We start from the raw sequence: 24,906 nt of genomic DNA, 5'->3' as shown, positions 1-24,906 counted from the left end.
GTGTGTGTCGCTTCCACGACTTCTGTCACACTATACAGTTTCAGGACATAACCCAGAGTGTTTTGTCTTGCATGTGGACAGTATGTAGACACATAACCCCGGTTTTATAATATGTAATATATAATCTTTTCATACCAGCCCTGACAGGCACCATCTCAAGAAATTCGAATAAAAATGTTGTTTTGAAGCTGTGGAAGTGATTGCGCTCCATTTTCCTTGGCGGTGCCGTGAGATAGGTCTCTAAGAGGCTCTGATTCAGGCACAGCTATCGTGATTTGAGAGCTTAATTGGGTCGGTTGCCATTGGCTGAAGTCTGCTGCAGGGAAGACTGTCCCCGGTCTGGGGGACGAGACTGGAGGAACACCCATCAGGACCCATCAGATTAACCTCTCAACAACCCTCCTCCACGCACTCCATTACCCCCCCGTACCCCCACAACCCTCCCCTGCCTTCCCGCCTCACCCCACACCCCTCGCCCCATTTCCCCCGTAGACCTATGTTTGTCAAAATCATTCTGTAGAAGGTAATGGCACCCTGCAGGAATAGGGAGGGAGGTACAGGGAGAGAGATAGCGAGAGAGAAGGTAACACTTAATGAATAGTTACATTATAAATAAATTACATTACAGTGATAAGCATAAAGAAATTAATCAAATTAGTAACATTAATCATTAGATGTTGCAAATTTCTGGGAGTGTATATTTCCATAGGGAGAGAGCAAGAGAGTACCTGAAAAACACAGAAAAAAAGTATATAACAAAGAGAGAGAGAGAGAGAGAGAGAGAGAGAGAGAGAGAGAGAGAGAGAGAGAGAGAGAGAGAGAGATAAGAGAGAGCAGAGAGTAGGGGAATGATGGATGTTTGTTTTAATGGTAAAATGATAACACATACGATACATTAGGAGAAGGAAGAAGCACATATTGGGGAGTGAGGCATGCTGCGGAGAGATGACGTGGTGGGTGGGACATCCACAGGAACAAGGGTTGGCTACTGGTCGAGGATGACTGAAAGGGAGGAAGTCTGTCATCGCTGCATAGAGAGAAGAGAAAGATAGAGTAACGAGTGAGAGAAAAAGGGGACAGTGAAAGGGGTGTGGGCTGAAAGATAAAGTGCCGATCTGTCTCCTACCATCCTGTGATCTTCATGTCAGACTGGCTTTCTGCTTAAAAGAGCGGACAAGGAAAAGCCTCCTCTTACAACCCCCCCACCCCCCCCCCCCCTCTCTCCTCCACTTGGGGTGAAGAAAGGTAGGGTGAGGCGGGGGGTGCTAGACCCGTCCATTTAGAGCACGAGCAGTTCCACTGGAGGCCCCACACATACTGACAGACACACACACACACACACCCAGGCAAGGCTCTACAAATGATCACCGAGGCAGATCCAGACCAGGGTAACCTGTTCCATGTCACAAGACGGTTGACGGATAGAGAGAGGAAAGTGAGGTTTTAATTACCAGCAGTGAAATTATTACTGTGCAATTATCTCACTCTACAAGTCTCTCGCAGGAGTGGATGTTAGTCCTTTATTATGTTTCGAGGTTAATCAAATAATTGGAAAGTTATTTCCATTATTAAAAAAGGCCCTCTGCTGATCATTATCAACCATAATGTTGGTATATAACCTCTTCAGGTAATTCTAACCCACACACAGACACACCGCACACACACCAAGGCAGCCCTCCCCCTCTCGCTTTCTCTCTCTCCCTTTGTCTTTCTCAGATCCCTCCCTCTCTCTCTTGCTCTCTTTATTGCTCTCTCTCCCAAGGGACGGTCCTGGATTCCATATTTAATCATGATAACATGTACCGTGTCTAATGGCGCTCTAATAGACACCAGGGGCGTAGCCAGAATAATCTTTTTGAGTAGGCCTAGAAAAATATGGATAGGCATCTTTTCTGTTTTCTGAGATATTTTCGTTTTTGGGTAGGCCTTAGAACAAATTGGGTAGGCCTGTGCCTACCCAGGCCAACCCGTGGCTACGCCCCTGATAGACACATCCTGTTCCCAGAAGACCCTTCTCTACACACTTGCTTCAGCACACCCTGTCGTCCCACCTAGAGGACGTTGTCATGGTCAACCAGACACAGACACCAATAATCCACACACTACAGCAAGGAAGTCTAGGAGAGACATAGACAACAAAGCACATGCATACTATTCCTGGGAAGTATTATAATTCATTATTATTCATCAATATGAATATATACGATGAATGGTTTTTGGAGGTACAAAATATTGATTACTTTTGAATGATTTTGAGATTCACCAGGACGGGGCTGATCACTGAAGCACAGTCACGTTAACCGCAGCATCGTTGGTATCTCCTGCTGCTCTCTCCTCTGAATAGTATGGTTAATACTTTGATTTGATCATTTGTTTTTCCAGGCACATTTTAGCCACATACTCCTTATCTTCAGCCAGACGAGTGTTGGCATCTCTGCATAGCTACTGCAGCAAAATAGTCTTCATGAAACATCCCATAGTTGTCTCATTAGTATGCAGAAAGGCATTCTACTAGAAAACTGTGAGAGATGATATGTGCTTACACAACAAAAGCCCCAAAATTACTTTCTAAAAGACAAAACACACACAACATTTAAATACATTTATTTCAGAGTTTAAACAAATATGTATGATGAAGTTGGAGTTGGATCTTCTCTGTGGCTCTGAATCTGGTGTTGTCCAATAGTGCTGACTCTACACACACACACACACACACACACACACACACACCCACACATTAGACACACACACATCCCCACATCTTATTGCATATATAAACTGGTAAGAGTGTGTGCTGTGTGTGTGTGTGGGTCTACCCACCTTAACAAAAAGCAGAAAGGCATTTCCTTGCTTGTTGATTTCTAGGGTTCAGACATGGCCACATTCTCCTGGGGGGGGTATTGGTGGTGGGGGGGTGGTCTCTCTTCATCTGCCATCCTGTTCCAGCTTCCCAAGAAGGGCATGAAGGGAGGGGGTGAGGGGAACCCGATCTGCTTTTGGGAGGGAAATCTTACATCCACAGCAGATTATGGCCTTGGTGGATATACTGCACCATTTCCCAGCAGCAAGACTGCGACCAAAACTGCAAACATCTTGACCGCACTCACTGTGATTACGGGGTCAGAGGGGACGGGGGGCGGGAGGTGTAGCTGCCTGAGGGTATACTAACCTGTAACCTTACTTTACATTAGAGCCACCTCTTCACTGCTACAAAAAGGAACCCTCGACAGGCCCTTGTGACAACAACCGTGCAGTTGCCATGGCAGCTACTTACCTCAGTGCAGGGGCTCAAAATGGCCCTAGATCTTGAGAAGCCATGCCCCACTGGTACACACACACACATACACACACACCACACAGCAGGGTCTGTTTAAGAACACACACACAGGTAGAGAGCAATCAGAAAATGCCATTCAGGCGGGTCTCTTGAGAACAAAAATGACTACCCTGACAACATATAATGTACACACAAGGGATTAGTGACTAGATTAAACTTGAAATAGAGGAGACTCAGAAGAGAGATGGGGGAGGAGCATACACAGGAGGGGAGGAGGAGGAAGGAGAGGAGGTGGAGGAGGCAGAGGAGAGGAGGAAGGAGGAGATAAGGTGGAGGAGGCAGAGGAGAGGAGGAAGGAGAGAAGGTGGAGGAGGAAGAGGAGAGGAGGGAGAGAAGGTGGAGGAGGAAGAGGAGAGGAGGAAGGAGAGAAGGTGGAGGAGGGAGAGGAGGTAGGAGAGAAGGTGGAGGAGGAAGAGGAGAGGAGGTAGGAGAGAAGGTGGAGGAGGCAGAGGAGAGGAGGATGAAGTCACTAAGGCTCTACACACAATCAGTGGGATGTACTGTCTGTTTACTCACTCTAAACAAATGTATCAATTAAGTCTCTTTTGATGTTGGCGTCTGTAAAATGACAAACACAGTGTAACTGTAAAAAAACCTGCCCTCACCGGCTGTGTGGCACTGTTGAGTCCATTACCAGTCAGGATTCTGGTGTTCTCAAGCTGACTTTGGGTGGAACATGGACCCCTAGGGGTCCGGGTTCTCCTCCAAGCGACGCTCTGAGAACTCAGCTCTGCTGATAGGTCTGGAGGCAGTCTTCATGTTTAATGCTAATGAAAATATGCCCACTCATATTTCTTCACACCTCAGACGTGTGTGTGTGTTTTGGACTTCGAGGGGTGTTCTGCCTGAGTCCTGTTGTCTCACTCGCTTCTCCCGGACATAGCACTTGAGGTCAGACGGGCCTAATGTTGGCACGACCTTGACCAGGAAGTGAGCAGACCGCAGCACTACCAATCATTGGACTGATTGATCATGGTGATACGGCTGTCGTCAGTCTTCCTGGACCAGGAAGTAGAGTTGTGGAGCTGTTAGAGAGTAGTGCAACTCCAGGAGGAGAGATGGGGAGAGAGGGGGAGGGAAGGGTGAGAGAGAGAGGGGTGAGAGAGGGGTAAGGACTGACCTATGCAATGTTAGGGTTCTGCTCCTCGTGTGTTCCCTCCCCCCCGGTCGGACCCTGGGGGCGTCCCTACGCTCTGGCCTGGAGAGAGACGGACAGACCAGAGAGACCTGGTGGTGAGGGAGAGGAGAGGAGAGGAGAGGAGGGGAGGGGAGAGGAGGGGAGATGAGAGAAGGAGAGGAGAGGAGGGGAGAGGAGAGGAGGAGGGGAGAGGAGGAGAGGAGGAGAGAGAGGAGAGGAGTGGAGAGGAGAGGAGGGGAGAGAGGAGGGATCCAAATGACTTAAAAAGTTAAAGTATGTTTGAGACTTGAAACTAAAGCACACGTATAATGTACACACACACGTACTGTATGTGTGCACGTGTGTTTGTTCAACCAACACCTACCATGATAAGGGCCTGCAGGGTGGAAAGAGGGACGCCCAGACCGGAGGGGGGCCCTGAACTGTGGGCTTACTTGAAGTCCCCCCGCTGCTGGATCTCAGGCAGGAGGGGGAAGATCTTCTGACCCACAAGGGTCAGGGGTTTGCTGCTGCAGTCTGGTAGGGTGGTGCCACCGAGCGGCCTCAGGATGGGGTGCTGGTAGGTCTCCCTGGACAGGTCCATCTCTGACAGCTTCAGTCGGCGGCCGGAGCGGCGCTTGTGGCCTTGAGGCTTGGCCTGGGTGGGAGGCTGGGGCTCATACCCTAACCTACCCTTGGAGGCCATCTGGGGGATGATCAAGGGCAGCCTGGTGGGGGCCTTCGAGGGCAGCCTGGTGGGGGTCGTTGAGGGCAGCCTGGTGGGGGCCTTCGAGGGCAGCCCGGTGGGGGTTGTCGAGGCCAGCCCGGTGGGGGTCGTCGAGGCCAGCCAGGTGGGGGTCGTCGAGGGCAGCCCGGTGGGGGTCGTCGAGGGCAGCCCGGTGGGGGTCGTCGAGGGCAGCCCGGTGGGGGTCGTCGAGGGCAGCCTGGTGGGGGTCGTCGAGGGCAGCCTGGTGGGGGTCGTCGAGGGCAGCCTGGTGGGGGTCGTCGAGGGCAGCCTGGTGGGGGTCGTCGAGGGCAGCCTGGTGGGGGTCGTCGAGGGCAGCCTGGTGGGGGTCGTCAAGGGCAGCCTGGTGGGGGCTGCCTGGGGGACGACACCTGGCATGCTGCTCATGCTTTGGGGAGGGTTCCTGGGCGCCAACACCATGGCAACACCAATAAGTTGAGGAAAAGTCCCATCCATGTTTGTGGAGACACTCTTCCACATTTCTTTCAGCAATTTCATCTTATTGGCTTGTATCCAATTTCTGAACATGGGAAGAAAGATCAAAGTCTCAATTTAGAAATGAATTGATCCATGAGAGACTGTGGCTTATTGATTAATGGTATGGATTAACTTCTTAGCTTCCTTGACACATACAAGTCTTGCTTACTCTATGTACAAAATGTTGAGTTGTGCAGAGTTACTTGGACCAGGTTTATTGATTACATTTTAAGGAGTATAGGGAATAAATTGATTATTAATAAAGACCCTTAGGCTACAGACATGAATAAAGAAACATCACTGCTGTGTGGTAAAAAAAAAAAATGTTTCAACTGAACATAATGTATAATTGTAACTTAATGTCTTATAACTTAACTTCTTGCATACGTAGACTAAATTGTTCAACTTAAATCTCGCCTATTTTAAGAACCACAAGGAAATACATTTTATATTAAAAACAAATACCTGCACGTTAGGTTCCTCGACGGGTGTTTTAAGTCGAAATGAACCATTCCGTGAGAAATTGCAGTTTTATCGTCAAGATTCCTATTATGCTGTCAGGAGGCCCGCATTGTGACGTCATCATAAAACGTACGGCCGCGTCCGCTTCACAGACAAGCGGTCATGAGTGGGGAAGATAAGGCGATGAGACGTAGAGACTCACGCTCGACTTGTAAATGTAATTGCTTTCTAAACCTGGATATGGCCTGAGCGAGACTTGTTTGCAGACTGTTACATATCTCACGTTCCACGTCCATTGCAAGCATTTTCATGCTACATTTCTCGGCTAAATTATGACAGCAATACTGTGTCATACTGTCATAGCGTGTAGGCTATGTGAATAGTTGACTACAGCGGTTGAAACGGGTGAAATAAAGTATTTGTGTGCTCTTAGTTGCAGACATGCACCTCATGTCTTATTCCTACAACATTGATTGAACCCAGACTTTCTCTCGGTTAAGCAATCACGCGTCTTTACCGAGTGAAAACTAACCGTACAATTTAGAAAATGTATGTGTTTCATTATGGATATAAAACCTCAAGATGTCACCAGATTATTCAAATAATGTCTGGCCTACTTCCACAACCTTTACTTTTGCAATTACATTTCAAACTAAATGATATAACTAATTTATAGTTTAAACTTTTGGCGTAACAAGTAGGTATATCAGTAATCACCTTTATACATTTATTGAGATTACAAAAACTGCTACTCAGTTCAGGTACAGAGCACTGCTAAAAACTAGTAGCACACTCCTCTAACGGTCAGTTCACCGAACACACAAGTCAACAAATGAGAGACAACATCAATAGCCTATAGTCTTTATTTTCCATTGTAGAGAAGTATAAATAGTTTTGAAGAACAGGCATCCTATGAATATGCGAAGTTAACATAAAATGAAGAAAACATCAGAATTACATTGACACTCAACAGGCTGGATAAAGCATGAACAACAATAACTTTTCACGCAGGGTTCCACTCTCCTGTGCTAGACAAACATAATCGTTTTTAAAATACCGTTTATAGTTGTAGCTAACACAGCTCTGCAATTACAGTAAACTTAGGCGAGGTTGGATACATGGAAAGCATTCTTTTCGGCTCCACAGCAGTGCAATATTCCATCCATTGATCAAAATGTGTTGTAGCAATTGCCAAATAACAAGGAGTATCTTGTATGGTTTCTGTGTGGCGTTCTCATATATTTCTAACGTTTCACGTTGCAATTAAACACATCAGCAGGAGGCTGGAACCTGAATCAGCAAAACAAGTAACACAAACTTAAAACAAACACAGCTAATGAAAACAAATAAAAATACATCGTATCCAAATTTTCCAGCCACGCATTGTGTTGTAATTTGTGCATGTTAATGTCCTATAATTTTTGTTTTAGAATTGCTCTGCGCGGTAGATCCTTCTAAGGCTGTCTAGCGCCTCCTGTCGGCTGATCTTGTCCCAGCCTTGGGGCAGCTGGGCTGGCTCGCTCTTGAACTCTCCTGCAAACCTGCTGTTGAACCTCGCCATAACGTATCTGGGAATTTAAAACACAGTACAGTCTCAGGTTGAGTACAAACATGTGGCAGTAGCACACAAACATGCTAGAAACACGGATTGGAATGTATCATTATTGTGTTGCAGTATTGTATGCATTTCTGCTTCTTAGGAAACACAACTGTTTCCTTGTTGAAAGGGTATGCTACCTTGGTTCGCTCTCAACCAAAGCAGCAACAACAACAATGAGACCAATAACAAACAGCCACAGTAGTCATGAAAGGCTTCTTACCTCCAGTAGGTCCTGGGGCTTGGGGCCTGAATGTCAGGCTCCTCTTCTGGAATGATCTCTTCAGGGTAGAGGGACTGGTGCTCTTCTGAAGGCCTGGTCTGGAACTGTGTATCTTTGTTCAGAACCTGGTTATCCCCGGCCATGTTGCATGGGCAGTCAGAGTGGGAGAGGCAGTTGTTGGAGGTGTAAGCGAGCAGGCCTTCAGGCCTGTGGAGTGGAGTTCTGTGAACCGTGTGCTCATCCACGCCCATCTCGCAGGGTGCCCTGCAGAACGGACACTGCTCCTGGCACCCTCTGACCCGGTGGAGGAGTCTGTCGTGGGGTGGGACAGGCAGTGCCTGGAGGAACTGGACTACCTCGATGGTCTTGGAGAACTCCTGGGAGAGGGCCAGACGCATCTCGGCCACGGCCTCCATCAGACAGGTGACAAAGCGGTCCCAGTTGGTGGTGATGTGGAAAAGAGGCCCCTCTAGGCCTTCCCTGCTCACCTCCACTTCCCCGTCTGCCTCCAGCGTCAGACACACCTTCTCCAGGAGCAGCTTGGTGTCGCTCAGCCCCCTGCCAGCAACCTCCGACGTCTGGCTCACGGCCAATGCCATCTTTCCCACCACCTCACCTAGGCGCCGCTGCCACCATTCTTCCAAGATGGCTGACCGGGACAGGTGGGCCTGGACCCTAGCTTGCAGCCTCTTCAGGCAGAAGCTGTCATAGGAGAGGATATACTCCAGGAAGCTCTCAAAGCAGTCTTCCTCCAGGAGCTCCTCCAGGAGGCGCAGGTTGAAGGACTGGGGTGACTTGTACTGCTGGCCATCGTCCCCGCTCATCATCTCTTCCAGGACACACTCCCCCAGCGGACTGTAGATGTAGTTCAGGGCAGCCGGTCTGAACACCATGTCGGTGAATGCATGGGCCAACCTCCAGGCCTGGTCCCTCTTCCTGAATTGGTAGATGAACGCTGCCAGATGCTGGTCCTTCTGACTGTTCAGGTGGCCCAGCAGGTTTCTGTCTTTTGCATGCATATCTTGGAAGTCGTGGCAGGCTTGCTGGCAGAGGTAGACCTTCAGGTCCACTTCAAACGCAGAGCGGATCTCTATGGCCTTAGTCTTCATGGCTTTGTCAATGTTATTCAGTACTTCAGTGATGTAGCTGACAGAGAAGTAAGAAAATAATGTGTTTTTCTCTGCCACAAAGTCGTTGTACTCCTTAACAATCTTGGAAGCCAGATTGTTGGCCTCAAGCCTTTGTAGCTTGTTGTTGTCCTCAAACATATGCTTTAGTCTGCACCGGTATCCAAAGTATTCGTCATTAACAATGAAAGTCTCTGGTTTTTCTTTGCAGATGGCTTCCACCTTCTTCAAGTGCTTGTGAAGCCCTCTGCTGATCAGATTGTTTGTGAGCAGCTCAATCACACTGGCAGGGATGTCTTTATTTTCTGAAGGCCTGAAATCAAAGTTGGACAAAGCCTTGGTCCATATGCCCTCAAACTCCTCCCCTAGCTGATTGTCTTGCAGGAGAAGGTTGTTGATCTTGCAGCTCTCCACCAAAGAATGTATCTTGGCCTCTTGCTCCACTTCCATGATGTTCTGGAAGGTCATTAGCTGCGTAGTGGAGTCGTGATTCTCTTGTGCCGACTCCAACTTCATGATTATCTCGTTGGTCACCTTTTCCTGTAACGGGTCCATTGTGAAGTTGGCCCTGTATGTGTAGATATAATCCCTGTGAAGATCGTCTTTCCTCAGATACTGCTCCAATCTGGTCCGGATCTTGTCCACTTCGGATTTGACCTTTGACCTGGCCTCCTCCTTCAGTTCCCCCAGTGTGTCATCCAACTCTCCCTGCTCCAGAGCAGAGGCCTTGCAGGCCAGGATCCTCTGTTGGGCCCCGGAGAACCAGACCTCCATGTGTTCCTGCAAGACCCCCTCCCACAGGGAGAGCTCAGAACACAGCAGGCAGAAGGCCTCAGCCACCTCAGTGTTCTGAAACCGAATGGCAAAGTCCTCAGCCTTCACCACATTCCACACTGTGCACATGTGTGCCTTGAATTCTGGCAAACCCAAAGCTTTGGATTTAGCAGATCTCCCCAAGGCCTGGAAAATACTCTGTTTAACATGGAGAACAGATGAGCTGTAGTCCGCATCCATAGTGGCAGTGAGGGAGGAGCTCTGCCATGACCCAATCAGCAGGACTGAAGGACCGTTCATCTTTTTGTTCTGGTGTTTAGTATCGTTGTTGTTTTCCTTCTCTATGTTTTTCTCAGGCACAGGCAAGGTTCCGTTCTCCTCGGCTTCCGTCTCCAGGATCTGGATCACCTGACTCAGCTGCAGGCTCTGCTGCTTGGTGTCTGTGCCCACACCCTGGGTGAGGACCTGGGATACAGGCATGGTGCCGGAGCGCTTGCTACGGAGGAGGGCATTCACCATTACTAGTAGGCTGGGATTCTTTCCTTCGACCTTGTCAGGGGGCAGGTTGAGTAGGATGACATCACTCAAACCTGTCACAAATGTGGCCATCTCATTGTAATGGACCAGCCTTTCACCATCATCAGCCAATCCTGAAGCACACAGTCCCTGCACGTCCATCATTAATAATAAGTCACACTCCATGTCCTTTCTGAGGTTGTCAGGGAGACGCAGGCCCAGTAGATACACACCTCTGGGGCACTGGAGCTCTTTAGGTCGTTGGGGAAAGTTCACTCCGAAAACAGCAGAGAAAACCTCTGCGTTCCTGGGTTCCTGGACGCCAAGACTGGTCAAGGCTCGGACGCGTACTCCATCTTTAGAGAGGCGGCGATTGAGCTCGTCAAGAACACTGCTGAGCCATTGGCAAGGCACGTTGGAGGCATCTCCGTCCAGGATCTCCAAGGGAACTCCTTGGAGGAGGAGGTCTGCTGCCACGCTGGGGAGCCGCAACACATTGTGGGTCCCACTGCTTGGACTACTGTGGGTCAGTTCAAAGATCAGACCCATCTCTCTCAGGAAATGCTCCAGGCCCAGGGTGAATGGAAAGGCTTCTGGTATCGTGTCCATATTCTCGTCCTCAGAGGAATCCGTTTTGCGTCTTTCATTCAGTTCAGTTTCATGTCTGTTCCCTGAGTTGTCCATTTTCTCTGAGACCTCTACACTTCCATTCTCCGACACACCCTTGTCGACCTGGCCATTAGAGAGGCCTTCTTCAATCTGCATCTTCTCCTCCTGTTTCACCTTCTTCTCAGATGAGTAAGTCTTCAAATGATCTTCATCATCATCATTATATAACTCTTGATTGATTCCCATCATTATTTCCTCGTAAAGCCCCTCCTCCCTCCTGATTGGTCGAGTTTCTAGCTTGCTTACGTGGCGGAGATTAGGATGCTGTCCCCTCTGCTTAGCCACAAGTCTCAGTTTCATCCAGCTCAAGAAGTAGGCTCTCTCAAGCTGATCAGCAGTGGACAGGCTATCAGTGAAAACCCGCATGGCTTCAGTCATTTTATAGCTACCCAGATTATTCCGAAGATCCTGCTTCTCCATCAGCAGCTGCTGACTAGTCCCCTCTCCTGCCCCCTTCTGCCTGCTCTCCTCCTTCTCCAGCCCTGCTAGCTTCTTCCAGAGAGGGCCCTGCAACGGTAGCTGCTTCTGTCTATACAGGGCTAACCCCTCTTCCTCCAGTCCTTTCAGGACCTCTTCCGCCAGGGCCGAGGCCTTCCTACACACCACCCCCTCATCCACACACATACCCAGGTCCTCTGCCACACGCCCCACTGCTTCTAAGGTTGTGCATTTTAGCCTATCACGCAACAGTTTATTCAGGGCCTCTCTTAACTTGTCAGCAAGCTCCGACTCAGTGACTCCCTGTCCTGAAAGCACCGCCCCCTCAGGTAGACCTAGCCCCTCCATCACCTTCTCACCAGCCAATCCCACGTCAGCTACCGTGTCCCCCTCAACTTCCACAGAGTCCGCCATGTTGATGAGGATGAGCTGGCTGGCCAAACCCTTCCAGGAAGTGAGCAGCTGTCTCTCCTTCAAGCCGAGGTTTCCACAGAACACCACCACAGCGGAGGAGACACGACACAGAAAGGTGAGCTGCATCTCGTGAATGGCTGCATCCCCACGGAGGTTGGCCACCGCCAGAGGCTCGGGGAAGACATCCAGTGATGGGTCTCCAGATGGGAGGACCCAGTCCAGCTCCACCAGCCCGTTGGCCAGCCTCCTAGGCTGCAGGCCACCCTCCATTCCCCGGTGGAGGAACACCTCGCTCTGTCCCCGGGGCCCCCGCACAAGATGACTCAGCACCAGGGACTTGGAGGCTCTGCAGTGGCCCAGCTTGATACAGGAGACCAGGGGCATCTCTGTGCTTGCCAGGTCCCCCTCCTGGAGCTTATTTTCCCCCAGGGAGATGTAGGACTTCCACTGCCCCACCACGGCCCTCAGGGGCCAGAGGAGGAAGCAAGGCTTTGGGTACCGAGCCGGGCCCATGACAGGTAGAACCAGGGGAAATGCAAAGCGGCACTGCACCATCCGCACAGTCATCTCCTGCTGCAGTAAGCTGCTGGCTGACATGTAGACAGCCATCACCAGATCCAGGGGGTTGACAGAGGTGCTCTCAGCTTTGCTTAGCCCTTGGAGGGTCTCTCCTTCTGGGGTGTCTGTGGGGGCATCAGAGCAACCCAGGAAATATGGGCTACGCGCTTGATGGTTGAGCAGCCAGAGGCGCTGGAGGAAGGTGCGGGGCAGGTGTTTGGCTTCTAGAGGGGGCTGGATCTCCAGGCTCCAGGTGCTGATGTCCAACATGTCTGACAGGTCCAAAGGGGCGGTCCAGAAGGTCTGCAGGCCCAGCCTCAACAGAACCTCTTGGGCCTTGTCCACAGGCAACTCTGGAACATAAGTTGATAATCTAATTTTTTATGTATTTGTTTCGTATGCATCACAGTCAGTGATTTCACACACCTTAAACCTGTGTCTTTGCATATATAGTCTATTTTTTACCGGTGTCTCTTGAAAGCGAAAGTCAGTTATTCCAATAAATTCTGGTACTGATCATGGTCGGACTTAGCATTCAGAACCATTTATTGCATACCGCAATTATGTGCAAAGAGTTAATGCGTTTTCAACTGTATTCTCTGATGTGGTCAGTCAATGAATCAATTGTGTTTATTGATGGTTAAGTTTACTTACTCTTCTTCTTGCTGCTGTAGCTTTTGATAGACAGGGTCTTGCGGTTCACAGACATGTTGAACGTGGGCGTGTCTTTATGTCTGCCAGGTAGGTAGGCAGGGTTGCTATAGTATCTCTTCTCACCAACAGATACCCTCTTTTATTCTGGGATGTCTTTTTGATTGCTGGTGCTCTTTGAAAAGAAAAGTACAGTATATTGTGAGAATTTAATTATTTGAACCTAGACACATTGTTGTCCAATGGGAGATGTTTTCCAGTGAGAAAGACGGGAACTCTTAGCTCAATATCATAAAAAATAAAACCACAAATTTTGTGTTCTCATCCCTCAAAACACCTTCAAGGTGACCTTTTAATCATTAGGGCAGGGTAAAAGAAGACACTTCATAAAAACCAGAAGTAGAACAGGCTCATTATTCAAATCTTTCTATCAAGGCACAGAGCAGTGACAGGAGAACAGACGTGACTGGAGGCTCTACTAGGTGAGATAAGCCTGTCTTGTCTCCATATCTCATGTGCCCACAGTCTTTATCTCTTTGCGGAGCGCTTCGTTGGAACCAGACTCTCTGCACCTATCTCACCTGAAGTATCTCACTATCCTCAGCGGTAAATTCGCCTGACAAGTGTAACACATTTGTGTTTAAACTGAGTTGTGTGTGTCTGCATGGGTGTGCGTGTCTGCGTGACCTGTGTGCTTGTGCGTGTGTATCAGTGTGTATGTGTGTGTGTGTGGGGGGGCAAACAGACTACAGGCATTCAGAGTTATTAAGGTAACCCCCTCACCCCCCACCCGCAGTCCAGGGTCCGGGACTTTGACATTGAGACCAGCTGCCAGACAGACAGCTCGACACAGAGGCAACACTTCTCTCACCCATCACTGCTCAGCAGACGTTGCACTAAACACTTTGACAGGTGTCAGACCTCACACAAACACAGGTGTGAAGAGACCAAGGCAGAACATATCTCTGGTGTGTACACTCCCTGTATGCCTACCTCTCATAAGAAATACTGTACAGAATATCTCCTATAGAAATATGCAGCATGTGTAGATTTTGACTTTGGCAACTCTAATTTATGACATCAATAATAAATGTATAACACTGTGAAAAGCCAATAAAGAAATGTAAATGACCACCATAACCTCTAAACCTGCGATGCCCTATTTAGGTCTCACTATCACATGACTATAACAATATATTTGTTACTCTTCTGTAGACATGACGGTCTACTGAACTTCTGTATACTGACACATTCTATTTTATAAAAATGCTTTTCAAAAACATTGAAACATGAAAAGAAGAGGAAAAAAGGAAAGAAGAGGAAAAAAGGAAAGCTCAGAGTGGGTCAATCAACTTTTTCCAGTGTACAAAGTCAGCAGATTTGTTCAATGAGGTGTTAATTATCTGTCTCCTGTTACACCATTGGTACAGAACAGTGTTCACCAAACATGCCTGTAATCTGAGCAAACGTCCTTACCTGTGGTCTATCCGTCCTTGGTCAGATCTTGGAACAGGAACTTCTCTGACCATTCATATGAACCAGTGGTTCCAGCCACAAACAAGTGGTTCTGTCTGGTCTCTTAGTTGTCGGTCTGTCAGGCTCTGTATTTGTGTGTGTGTGGTGTGGGAGGTGTCTGTATGTGCAGGAGGTGCAGAGGCTGATAAGAGGCATTCCTGCTAATATTGTCATGTACCACAATGAGATGTGAGCACATACACACACACAAACATGCACACACACACACGTACGTCAGAAACATGCACCACATCATCAGGGTAGAAGATCTATGGACTGGCACGTTCATCTGAGTGCTTAAGTCACATATATAAAAAAAAAAAGGTGGACATAGGGAGTCAGATGGCTGAGCGGTTAGGGAGTCAGGCTAGTAATCTGAAGGTTACCGGTTCAATTCCCGGCTGTGCAAAATGATGTTGTGTCCTTGGGCAAGGCACTTTACCCTACTTGCCTCGGGGGAATGTCCCTGTACTTACTGTAAGTCGCTCTGGATAAGAGCGTCTGCTAAATGACTAAATGTAAATGTAATTTCCAAAAGTGGTTGACCTTTAACTTAACCTGCTAACACCTAGCACAAGGACATAAAAATAGAGACTGGGATGAGACACACACACACATATATATTTCTTATATACTAGTGTAATAATTGGACCAATACGCTGTTCCTATTGGTCCAGAAGACGTTCTCAAAAGTTAATAAATCTGTTTACTCGAATGTTTACTCCTCGACAGGTCAGCAAACGGCTTTGTGGCCTCGATTTGTTAAAACGATTTGTTTACGGTCTCGGATAACAAACGTTTTAACAAATCTCGGTTTACAAAGGCGTTTGCAGACCTGTCGAGGAGTAAACATTTGCAGTATATATACCTATACATATGTATACATATTTAAATACAGTATATACAGTACAAACACACACATAAACCAGCATAAGCAGACCCACACACACAAAGGATTAGAGGTCAGATTGAAAGGGGTCAGGTAGACTGTGACTGGAAACATGATCTGTGTGACGTGTGTGTGTGTGTGTGACGCAGTTAGGTGTGAGGTAGTGAGTGATGTCTGGCAGATAAGCCTATATCAGATTGTTAGAAACAGTGTTTTCATAGTTCTCCTATTGGTGACATCATACAGTGTGTATCTGTGTTCTTTCCCTAGAAGGCCACAGTCAACACACTTGCGTGACTGACAGTCTCACAGGTGTGTTAATGAGCTGTAGCAAACCTGTCTGTATGTCGGTTTCACCATCTCCCTCGTCATCCCCATCATCGTCAGACAGATTGGGATCACTCCAGCACAGAAAACAAGCCAATTAGCACACAGAAGACATTAGAGGAACCAATGAGGTCAAAGATATCAGACCAGCCAAATAGATCATAGAAGATATCAGAAGAACCAATGAGATCAAATAATACATCAAAGGAGGATTGTTACTTCAGATCTGGGAGGTTAGCTGAAATAAATTGTAAGATTGGATGAATGATTATATGTCAAACTTTACTCTAGCTGACATCGAACATTCTCTCGAACTTTACTGTTGACACTAGTCCTCAGGGATGAAGGGAAGTGACGTGACGTCAAGTATTAATGGAGCAGTCTGGATTAGATTATAATTCATGATCTTCATCATCACTATCCTCATCACCACCATCATCAGTACTCTGGATTAGACTCTGCTGCCCTGGACTTGTCATGTCACGTTTCATCAACCTGTCTGACACATGTACAATACAAAATGATTGGTTTGAGTAACCTAAACTAGAAAGTTCAGCCTACTTATTACCAAGGTCTTAGGTTGTTTAAGACTAATATCCTACTGTTTGATTTGGAAGATGAAAATGCCGGAAATATGACTCTCCTTCTGTGTGTGTGTGTGTGTGTGTGCAGGGGAAGCCTTTCGGCCAGTGAAGTAGACACACACCTAAGGGATAAGTGTTTGTGCGCAAAGGAAAAGATTAGTGCCTCTCTATTTCTGTACCGCAAAGCTCTTTAAATGATCTTAGCCTGTCGTGTCAGGGAGTGGATGACTGAGGTGTGTGCATGTGTGTGTGTGTTTGTGCACGTGTGTGTGTCTTTTTCCAGATCCACCTCTCGTAGTCTCCTGTTCCTGTTGGATCCCTTGATCGTTCCTGTCGTCTGTCCTGGTGAACATTTTGAGGACTCTGTCTCTCTCTCTCCCGCTCTCTCTCTGTCCTTAGCGCGTGGCTGAGCAGGAAGCAGGACTTCTGAAAGCACTGTCAGCTCCAGCCCCAGGATAGAAAAGGCAGGGTTGCAGGGTCCTGAACCTCGGGGATAAACAGCCATCAAGATGCTGGTCACCATGCTGACAGCCATGTACATGATGGTCCGGGTAGCTGAATCGGTAAGGTCAGGATGTGTGTGTAGATACACGTGTGTGTATATGAAAGTATGTATTGAAGTGCTTCTTGGTACTTTTACAAGTGTGTGTGTTTACAGCGTGTGTGTGTGTACTGGGTGAAGGACATCATCACCATGCTCCTATGGGTGTCATCTGTACAAGTAGATCATTGTCAAACTTGGGTCCTTTAGATGCTTGGTCTGTAAATGTAGTTCAGTTACATAAAGGGAAAAAATTTTGGATCCCCTGCTGATTTTGTACGTTTGCCCACTGACAAAGAAATGATCAGTCTAGAATTTTAAAGGTAGGTTTATTTGAACAGTGAGAGACAGAATAACAACCAAAAAATCCAGAAAAACGCATGTCAAAATTGTTATAAATTGAATTGCATTTTAATGAGTGAAATAAGTATTTGACCTCCTCTCAATCAGAAATATTTCTGTCTCCCAGGTGTCTTTTATACAGGCAACAGGCTGAGATTAGGAGCACACTCTTAAAGGGAGTGCTCCTAATCTCAATTTGCAATCAATCAATCAGATTCCAAACTCTCCATGGCCAAGACCAAAGAGCTGTCCAATGATGTCAGGGACAAGATTGTAGACCTACACAAGACTGAAATGGGTTAGAAGACCATCACCAAGCAGCTTGGTGAGAAGGTGACAACAGTTGGTGTGATTATTCGCAAATGGAAGAAACACAAAATAACTGTCAATATCCCTCTGTCTGGGGCTCCATGCAAGATCTCACCTTGTGGAGTCGCAATGATCATGACAACGGTGAGGAATCAGCCCATAACTACACAGGAGGATCTTGTCAATGATCTCAAGGCAGCTGGGACCATGATCACCAAGAAAACAATTGGTAACACACTACGCCGTGAAGGACTGAAATCCTGCAGCGCCCGCAAGGTCCCCCTGCTCAAGAAAGCACATGCACAGGTCCGTCTGAAGTTTGCCAATGAAAATCTGAATGATTCAGAGGAGAACTGGGTGAAAGTGTTGTGGTCAGGTGACACCAAGATCAATCTCTTTGGCATCAACTCAACTCGCCGTGTTTGGAGGAGGAAGAATACTGCCTTTGACCCCAAGAACACCATCCCCACCGTCAAACACGGAGGTGGAAACATTATGCTTTGGGGGTGTTTTTATGCTAAGGGGACAGGACAACTTCACTGCATCAAGGGACGCTGGGCGGGGCCATGACCATCAACTCTCTGGGTGAGAACCTCCTTCCCTCAGCCAGGGCATTGAAAAATGGTTGTGTATGGGTATTCCAGCATGACAATGACCCAAAACACACGGCCAAGGCAACAAAGGAGTGGCTCAAGAAGAAGCACATTAAGGTCTTGGAGTAGCCAGTCTCCAGACATTAATCCCATAGGAAATCTGTTTAGGGAGCTGTAGGTTCGAGTTGCCAAACTTCAGCCTCGAAACCTTAATGACTTGGAGAAGATCTGCAAAGAGGAGTGGGACAACATTTTGTTATTCCCTCTCTCGATGTTCGAATAAACCTTCCATTAAAATTATAGACTGATCATATCTTTGTCAGTGGGCAAACATACAAAATCAGCAGGGGCTCAAATCATTTTTTCCCTCACTGTAAGTCAGAGGCCAGTGTCTATTTGAGTGTCCTTTGATGTCCTTAAGCTACTGGACATACAAAAATGACATTGACAGTGACCGAGCAAGGAGCTTACCAGTGACTGAGCCAATGATGCCATGATGCTGTTTTCCTGTTAACCTAATGGGATGTCGATTGTCGAAGATCATGGGTTTATTTCAGGGTGTTGTGTTAAAGGATCATAGAGACAGATACCTCAAAGAGAGACTCACATGTGAGAATGATACAGAACATGGATGTGACCTGTGGGTTAACCTGAGGTTAATACTTTCTAACACACATACACACACACACACAGACACACACAAACATAAACACACACACAAACACACACAAGCTAATGGTTGTTCAAACACACAGTCATCTACACACACACTCCACTAATCCGGTGTTTCCTTCCCAGTTAGGGATGCGTTTTGCCCGCCAGCCTGATCCACTGCCCTTCATGGTGTCCCAGCCTCTCCCCTGGCAGGTCCACTCAGTATCACACAGCAGGAGGAGCAGCAGGACAGAGGAGGTGAGTACACACACACACACTCAGACACACACTCAGACACACACACATACTCACACACATATGCACACATTCACACACATACACTCACACACATACCCACACACATATTCACACACACAACCACACATACACATGCACACACATACATGCGCGCACACTGCAGATAAGTCCTGACTGCCATATTGTATTGAGTTCTAATCTTACCACAGTTGAACTCCATCCCACAGTGTCCCTCTGAGCCCGCAGAGCTGACTAATGTGACTCCGAATCTGAGGTTGGATCACATGTTCTTGCCTCTGCCAAGACGACAGTCAGACAGAAAGACAGGCAGACAGAAAGATAGGCAGGCAGGCAGACAAAGACTGATGTAGATAGGCAGAAAGAAAGACAGACATACAGAAAGACAGACAAAAAGGCAGACAGACAGGTTAAGCTCTGTGGTCCGAGATACCTGCACTGGCTGGTAGCCATGGTAATCCCTACTAGCTGCAGGGCTTAAGAGAGGTCACCAGCCGGCCTGGAGAGCAGCTCAGCCAGAGGACACCCAGGACAGGAGACTGGAGCTAGGTAGCCTAGCATGATGCTAACATGCCTTAGCAGGCTACTAGCACACTTTAGCATGGTGCATCCTCTTTTGCAACAAGCCTTTGCATGCTATAAGAATGAATGTCTCTGTGTGTGTGTGTGTAACCCACATTTCTAACCTTCATTTAGACAGCCTGCGGTGAGGTTTTGGTGCATGTAATATTCGCAGGGGAACCACTTGGCCACACATTCTGCAGTGGCACATTTACTGGAAAAAATGTGAATCATTTTATTTAATCAGCATGAATTCATCTACGCCAGCTTTAATAAAACAATACTTAACCCATACCTGAACAGTACCGCCTTGGCATGCGTTTGCTGTTTCCATGGACACCGCTATGTTCCAGAACAGCGGATGCCATGGTGACAGGCATCAGGTGCCTGCCTTGTCAACATAGAGCCAGTGTGTTGGAATACCAGCTTACACAATGTAACTAATTGGTGTTTTTGCATTGGCATTAGAAGAATATGTCCAGCACACACACACACACATACACACGCACGCATTCCAACACCGATGGACTGATTGCAAACAGGTATATGGCGTGTGCAACAATTCTGAGGAATGTCATTTATGCATGAGCGCATGTCTGTCTGGGTGTGTGTGTTTACTTGAGTAAGTATGTGTGTCAACTCCTGGCTGTGCTGTTAGCTATGTTAGCTAATCCATTTTATGTGTAAAAATACTCTCTGTCCATCTTCACAGTATGAAGGCCAGAGGAGGAACAGCATGGGAGTTTACAGAAAGAGTAAGTATAATATCTTCTCATTAATGATACACGTTTCTCTGTAAAACCATGGAAGAAAAACATCCATATACAATACCCTTCTGTTTAGCCTCTTAGTGTTCTGTGTAGAAACCTTCTAGAATCAGATGGAACCGTAAGAAACAGCTCTCCCACTGTGCCAAAGGGTCTATGTACACAATAATCTGATAGCAGAACACAACTTTGATTCCAGATTATGTAAATGTCCATTTACATCATGTCATTCTTACAGTCATCCTTACATTAAAATCACATTAAAAGTAGTATTAAATGACTAATTCATATAAATAATCCACATGTATTCAAATCGCTTGGCTGGTTTCCCAGACACAGACCAGCCAGACGATGTCTGACTAACCTGTCAATCATGTGCTTGGACTTCAATCATTGATACAGACTTCTTCTCCACTGCCACCATGGCTGCCTCTTTGGCAATCCCCTGTCTCCTGTCGTGCCCAGACTCCACGGTCAGCAACGGGCACCCCGCCTCGTTGGCCGCCGCCCCGCTCAGCCCCGTGGAGGCCGACAAGGCTGCCGCCACCATCCAAACTCAGTACAGGAAGTACCAGCAGAAGAAGCATAAAGATACCAAGTAGAGGGAAAGAGGAGGAGGAGGAGGGAGCCCTCTACTGGAGGGAGATGGATGGACAGATTGATGGATGGATGGATGGACAGATGAATGGATGGATGTGTGGACAGAAGGATGGCGGGAGGGAGGAAGGGAGAGAGGGGACACACAGAGGATGAGGGAATGGAGGAAAGGATGGAAGGATGGATGGAGAAATAAATGATGGAGGAGATGGGGGTTGGTGGTGAAGGATGGATATGCTGATTAATGGAGAGCTGGATTGACACAGTATGTGGGCAAGAAAAAAAAGAAAGTAAAGAAAGAAACACACACATTATCTCTCTCTCTCACACACACGCACGCACACATACATTCAACCAAATCATTTAACTTGAATTACAGTGTAATTATGTATTGAACAGAATAAAAGGTTACTGATAAAACACTTCAACTACTGACCAACTCTGCAGATTGTATATCCATAATATAAGTCAGTGATTTGTTTTAATGTACAGTATGTATTTATCTGTGATGATGCTTTTGTTCTCTGGATGTGTGTGTGTGTACATGTGTGTGTGTGTGTGTGTATGCCTTGATGTTGCTATCTGTATCAAATAACTAGGATCAAATCGATTGATTGTTCTTGCGACATTTTTCATGAACATATTATTCACTAATTAAGTCCAATAAAGTCCATGTACAGCTGCTCACTGTGGATTTCTTTGACTGGTCACTACTGCCCCCTGGTGGGCTGTCTGGTGATTTATCATCTGAAGCACAACAGTACAGTAATTTAGTCAATTCATTTACTTCATACCATCTTTGGTATTCATAACAATTTATATAAAAACCTACATTTTCTAACACTGAAATTCCCTCAGCAACAGATCCATCAAACCATTTAAAAGTCATCAATGTACTGGTTAATCTTGGACTCAAACTTGGTGAAGAGCCCATGTCAGCACTGAGGAAAGAGGAGGGTCAGAGACTCATAGAAGGAGGAGGGTCAGAGACTCATAGAAGGAGGAGGGTCAGAGACTCATAGAAGGAGGAGGGTCAGAGACTCATAGAAGGAGGAGGGTCAGAGACTCATAGAAGGAGGAGGGTCAGAGACTCATAGAAGGAGGAGGGTCAGAGACTCATAAAAGGAGGAGGGTCAGAGACTCATAAAAGGAGGAGGGTCAGAGACTCATAAAAGGAGGAGGGTCAGAGACTCATAGAAGGAGGAGGGTCAGAGACTCATAGAAGGAGGAGGGTCAGAGACTCATAGAAGGAGGAGGGTCAGAGACTCATAGAAGGAGGAGGGTCAGAGACTCATAGAAGGAGGAGGGTCAGAGACTCATAAAAGGAGGAGGGTCAGAGACTCATAGAAGGAGGAGGGTCAGAGACTCATAGAAGGAGGAGGGTCAGAGACTCATAGAAGGAGGAGGGTCAGAGACTCATAAAAGGAGGTGGGTCAGAGACTCATAGAAGGAGGAGGGTCAGAGACTCATAGAAGGAGGAGGGTCAGAGACTCATAGAAAGATGCTTTATTGCACAAGGAGTTGTTGGAGTACTCTTCTCTTTTTTCTGTTTTTGTTTGTTTTTATAGAAAAGAAAAAAGGTAGAGATAAACACAAGCATTTTGCAAATTGAAGCAACTTTCCATAAAAGATCAAAGTCCCCATTTCTGCTTTTGAATTTTTTTTTCACTTTTTTTCATCCTTTAATTCTTCATTTTCCATTTTTTCAATTTATAACCAGCAAAATAGTCGGAGCATGCAATGCCATTTTGTCCTCAACAAAACCCCAACGTGAAACAATAATGAAAAAGAAAATGACAATATCTAAATAAACTCATCTGTAACAGTAAAAAAAAAAGATCAACAAAACAAAATGAAAAAACAAAACAAAGGAATTTGTTGTGAATGCCATCGCGTGGTCCACTCTGACATGTGTTAAAGCCTTGTCCTTCTAATTCTCGACATTTTCTTTTCAATCCATTTTTCATCTTGAGTTAAAACTTTCCTCAAAGTTAACATTGTGCCCTGTTTTTTTTCTCCTGGAGATGTTGAAAATAGTACTCATTTTTACAAAAACACTATTCCTATGTACAAGTAATCGTCAACCAAGCGAATATGAAGTTGACCTAGGGCGGGATCGGGGTAAGAGCAGGGGCCATCCGATTGGTCAAATGGTAGGGTCAGAGGTCGTTAGGGACAAGCGGGGTGAAGGATTTGAGCGCTGCTTCAGGTGAAGTTGTCTTCATATGAACTGATCTGGGATCAGATGGACCTGGCCCCTCTTAATAGTAAAGGTTAGGATGAAGGAGGAGGAGTCTGATTTCAGATCAGTCTTATGGTATTCAGAGCAACTTCTTCTGAGCAAGGGAGGACTGGAGGGAGGAACAGAAATCCCAAACTCCACCCACATTGTTCACAGCTTGGTCTGTGATTGGTTAAAACTAGGGCATCCCTTATTACATTTGTCTAACCAGGCCTTCTGCCCTTTTTTACTGTGACAATATTGGGTTTCTGAAAAAACTAACTTCTCTGTCACCAATTTGCATAACCCAGAAAGCAAGAGCAAAAAAACAGGTAACCATAACAACATAAAGATAAGGATTTTCACTCTGCAGTCGGTCTGAATCCCATCCAATCAGGAGGGAGAGTGACTTTTGAACAGCTACGAAGTTATAACTATTATATATGTGGGACATGTGTACTGTATGTGTGGAGTCTTGTGTTGGTCATTCAGGACACCAATGTCCCCTACTTGTACTGTCCTCAGTGCCTTCACTCACGTATGACGTCACAAGGTCATCAGGGAACACACATGTAGAACTAATCTACTGGTAGAACACTAAAATATCTCCGTCTCTCTCTTTCTTTTTTCTCTTTATCCTCTAAACCTCGCTCGCTCGTTCTTGGGTGCTACCCGTGTCTTTCCTCCCCCTCTATTGTCTCCTTCCTCCCTTCTTTTTCTTCGTCCTGTGATTTTTTTTGAGCGATTGTCTCATTACCGTTTTAATATATTTTGTTTCAATTATAATGGCTATTTATAATTCTCTGCTTTGTTCAATATTCATATATTTACTATATATTTAGATATAAATATATATGTACATACTTTTCAAAACGAACATGATATATTTTTTTCTATTTTTTTTTCTATTGCGACGGCCCTGAAGCTTTGGGACTTGGGAGCAACTCTTTTTGGGAAGGTTCTTTGTCATGGGGCTAAGCTTTGGGAATAGAATAAAAAAATACAAAATAAAGACATACCAAGTAAAGAAGTACCATGAATAAAGCTTCAATCAGTTCTAGAAGGATGAGGAGAGGGCTCTGAACAAGGCATTTGATTACTATGTTGTCATGGTAACAGAGGTTCATAATCACATATTCATAACAAACTGTCATCTCTTTCAACCTCTTCCTTATTCCTGTGTCCACAATAGCCATCTCTCTCTCTCTCTCCCTCTCCCTCTCCCTCTCTCTCTCCACTTGTCTCTATCTGTGTTTCTCTGCTCGATCTGTCAGATTATCAGTGTGTTTGTGTTAGTGTTTGTGTGTGTGAAAGTGTGCTATCATCACTGTGTGTGTGTGATAACATCACTGTCTGTCTGCCTAGACAGTCTGCTCGTGGCTCACAGTGAGGTTACAGGGAAGTGGGTAGAATGTGGGTACGGGGGGGATGGGTAAGGGGTAAGGGTGGGGGGGAGGAGCAAGGGGTCAAGGTGGGTAAGGGATGATGGTGTGGGGGAATAGCTGGGAAGGGTGGGTGGACATAAGGGGCTAGGGGGTTAAGGGTGGGTGGCGTAAGGGACTCATGGTTTAGGCAATAGTGGGGGTAATATAAGGGACAGCTTGACATAATGGGGCTTGTGGCAC

The 24,906-nt window shown here is 46.6% G+C and overlaps 3 protein-coding genes across 3 annotated transcripts in view; 1 reads left to right on the top strand and 2 right to left on the bottom strand.

Annotated features, from left to right (window-relative positions):
* Positions 1-24,906, bottom strand: part of fxyd6 (FXYD domain containing ion transport regulator 6) — a 234,223-nt gene that overhangs the window by 170,007 nt on the left and 39,310 nt on the right. The window lies entirely within an intron of this gene.
* Positions 7,021-14,715, bottom strand: si:dkey-202l22.6 (interferon-induced very large GTPase 1). Its single transcript, XM_067246406.1, has 4 exons — positions 14,582-14,715; positions 13,109-13,280; positions 7,959-12,807; positions 7,021-7,706 (listed from the first exon to the last, which is right to left on the bottom strand). The coding sequence occupies exons 2-4, from the start codon at positions 13,161-13,163 to the stop codon at positions 7,565-7,567; spliced, it is 5,046 nt and encodes a 1,681-aa protein (XP_067102507.1). The 5' UTR covers positions 13,164-13,280; positions 14,582-14,715; the 3' UTR covers positions 7,021-7,564.
* LOC136951924 (transposable element Tc1 transposase) lies at positions 17,532-21,065 on the top strand. Its single transcript, XM_067246584.1, is given in 2 exon segments — positions 17,532-18,096; positions 20,929-21,065. Coding segments are annotated over 2 exon segments (702 nt in total).

Source organism: Osmerus mordax, chromosome 11 (genome assembly GCF_038355195.1).
Source record: "Osmerus mordax isolate fOsmMor3 chromosome 11, fOsmMor3.pri, whole genome shotgun sequence".
NCBI lineage: Eukaryota > Metazoa > Chordata > Actinopteri > Osmeriformes > Osmeridae > Osmerus > Osmerus mordax.
The sequence above is the reverse complement of the archived record's forward strand: the minus strand, read 5'-3'. Positions and strand labels throughout refer to the sequence as shown.

What these genes read in the sequence shown, in the direction of transcription:
- si:dkey-202l22.6 (XM_067246406.1), bottom strand. Translation starts at nt 13,163, where the DNA reads ATGTCTGTGAACCGCAAGACCCTGTCTATCAAAAGCTACAGCAGCAAG. An exon ending in CTACAGCAGCAAGAAGAAGA is followed by an intron (nt 12,808 to 13,108) that starts GTAAGTAAACTT and finishes CTTATGTTCCAG; the next exon opens with AGTTGCCTGTGGACAAGGCC. An exon ending in AGCCCCAGGACCTACTGGAG is followed by an intron (nt 7,707 to 7,958) that starts GTAAGAAGCCTT and finishes TTAAATTCCCAG; the next exon opens with ATACGTTATGGCGAGGTTCA.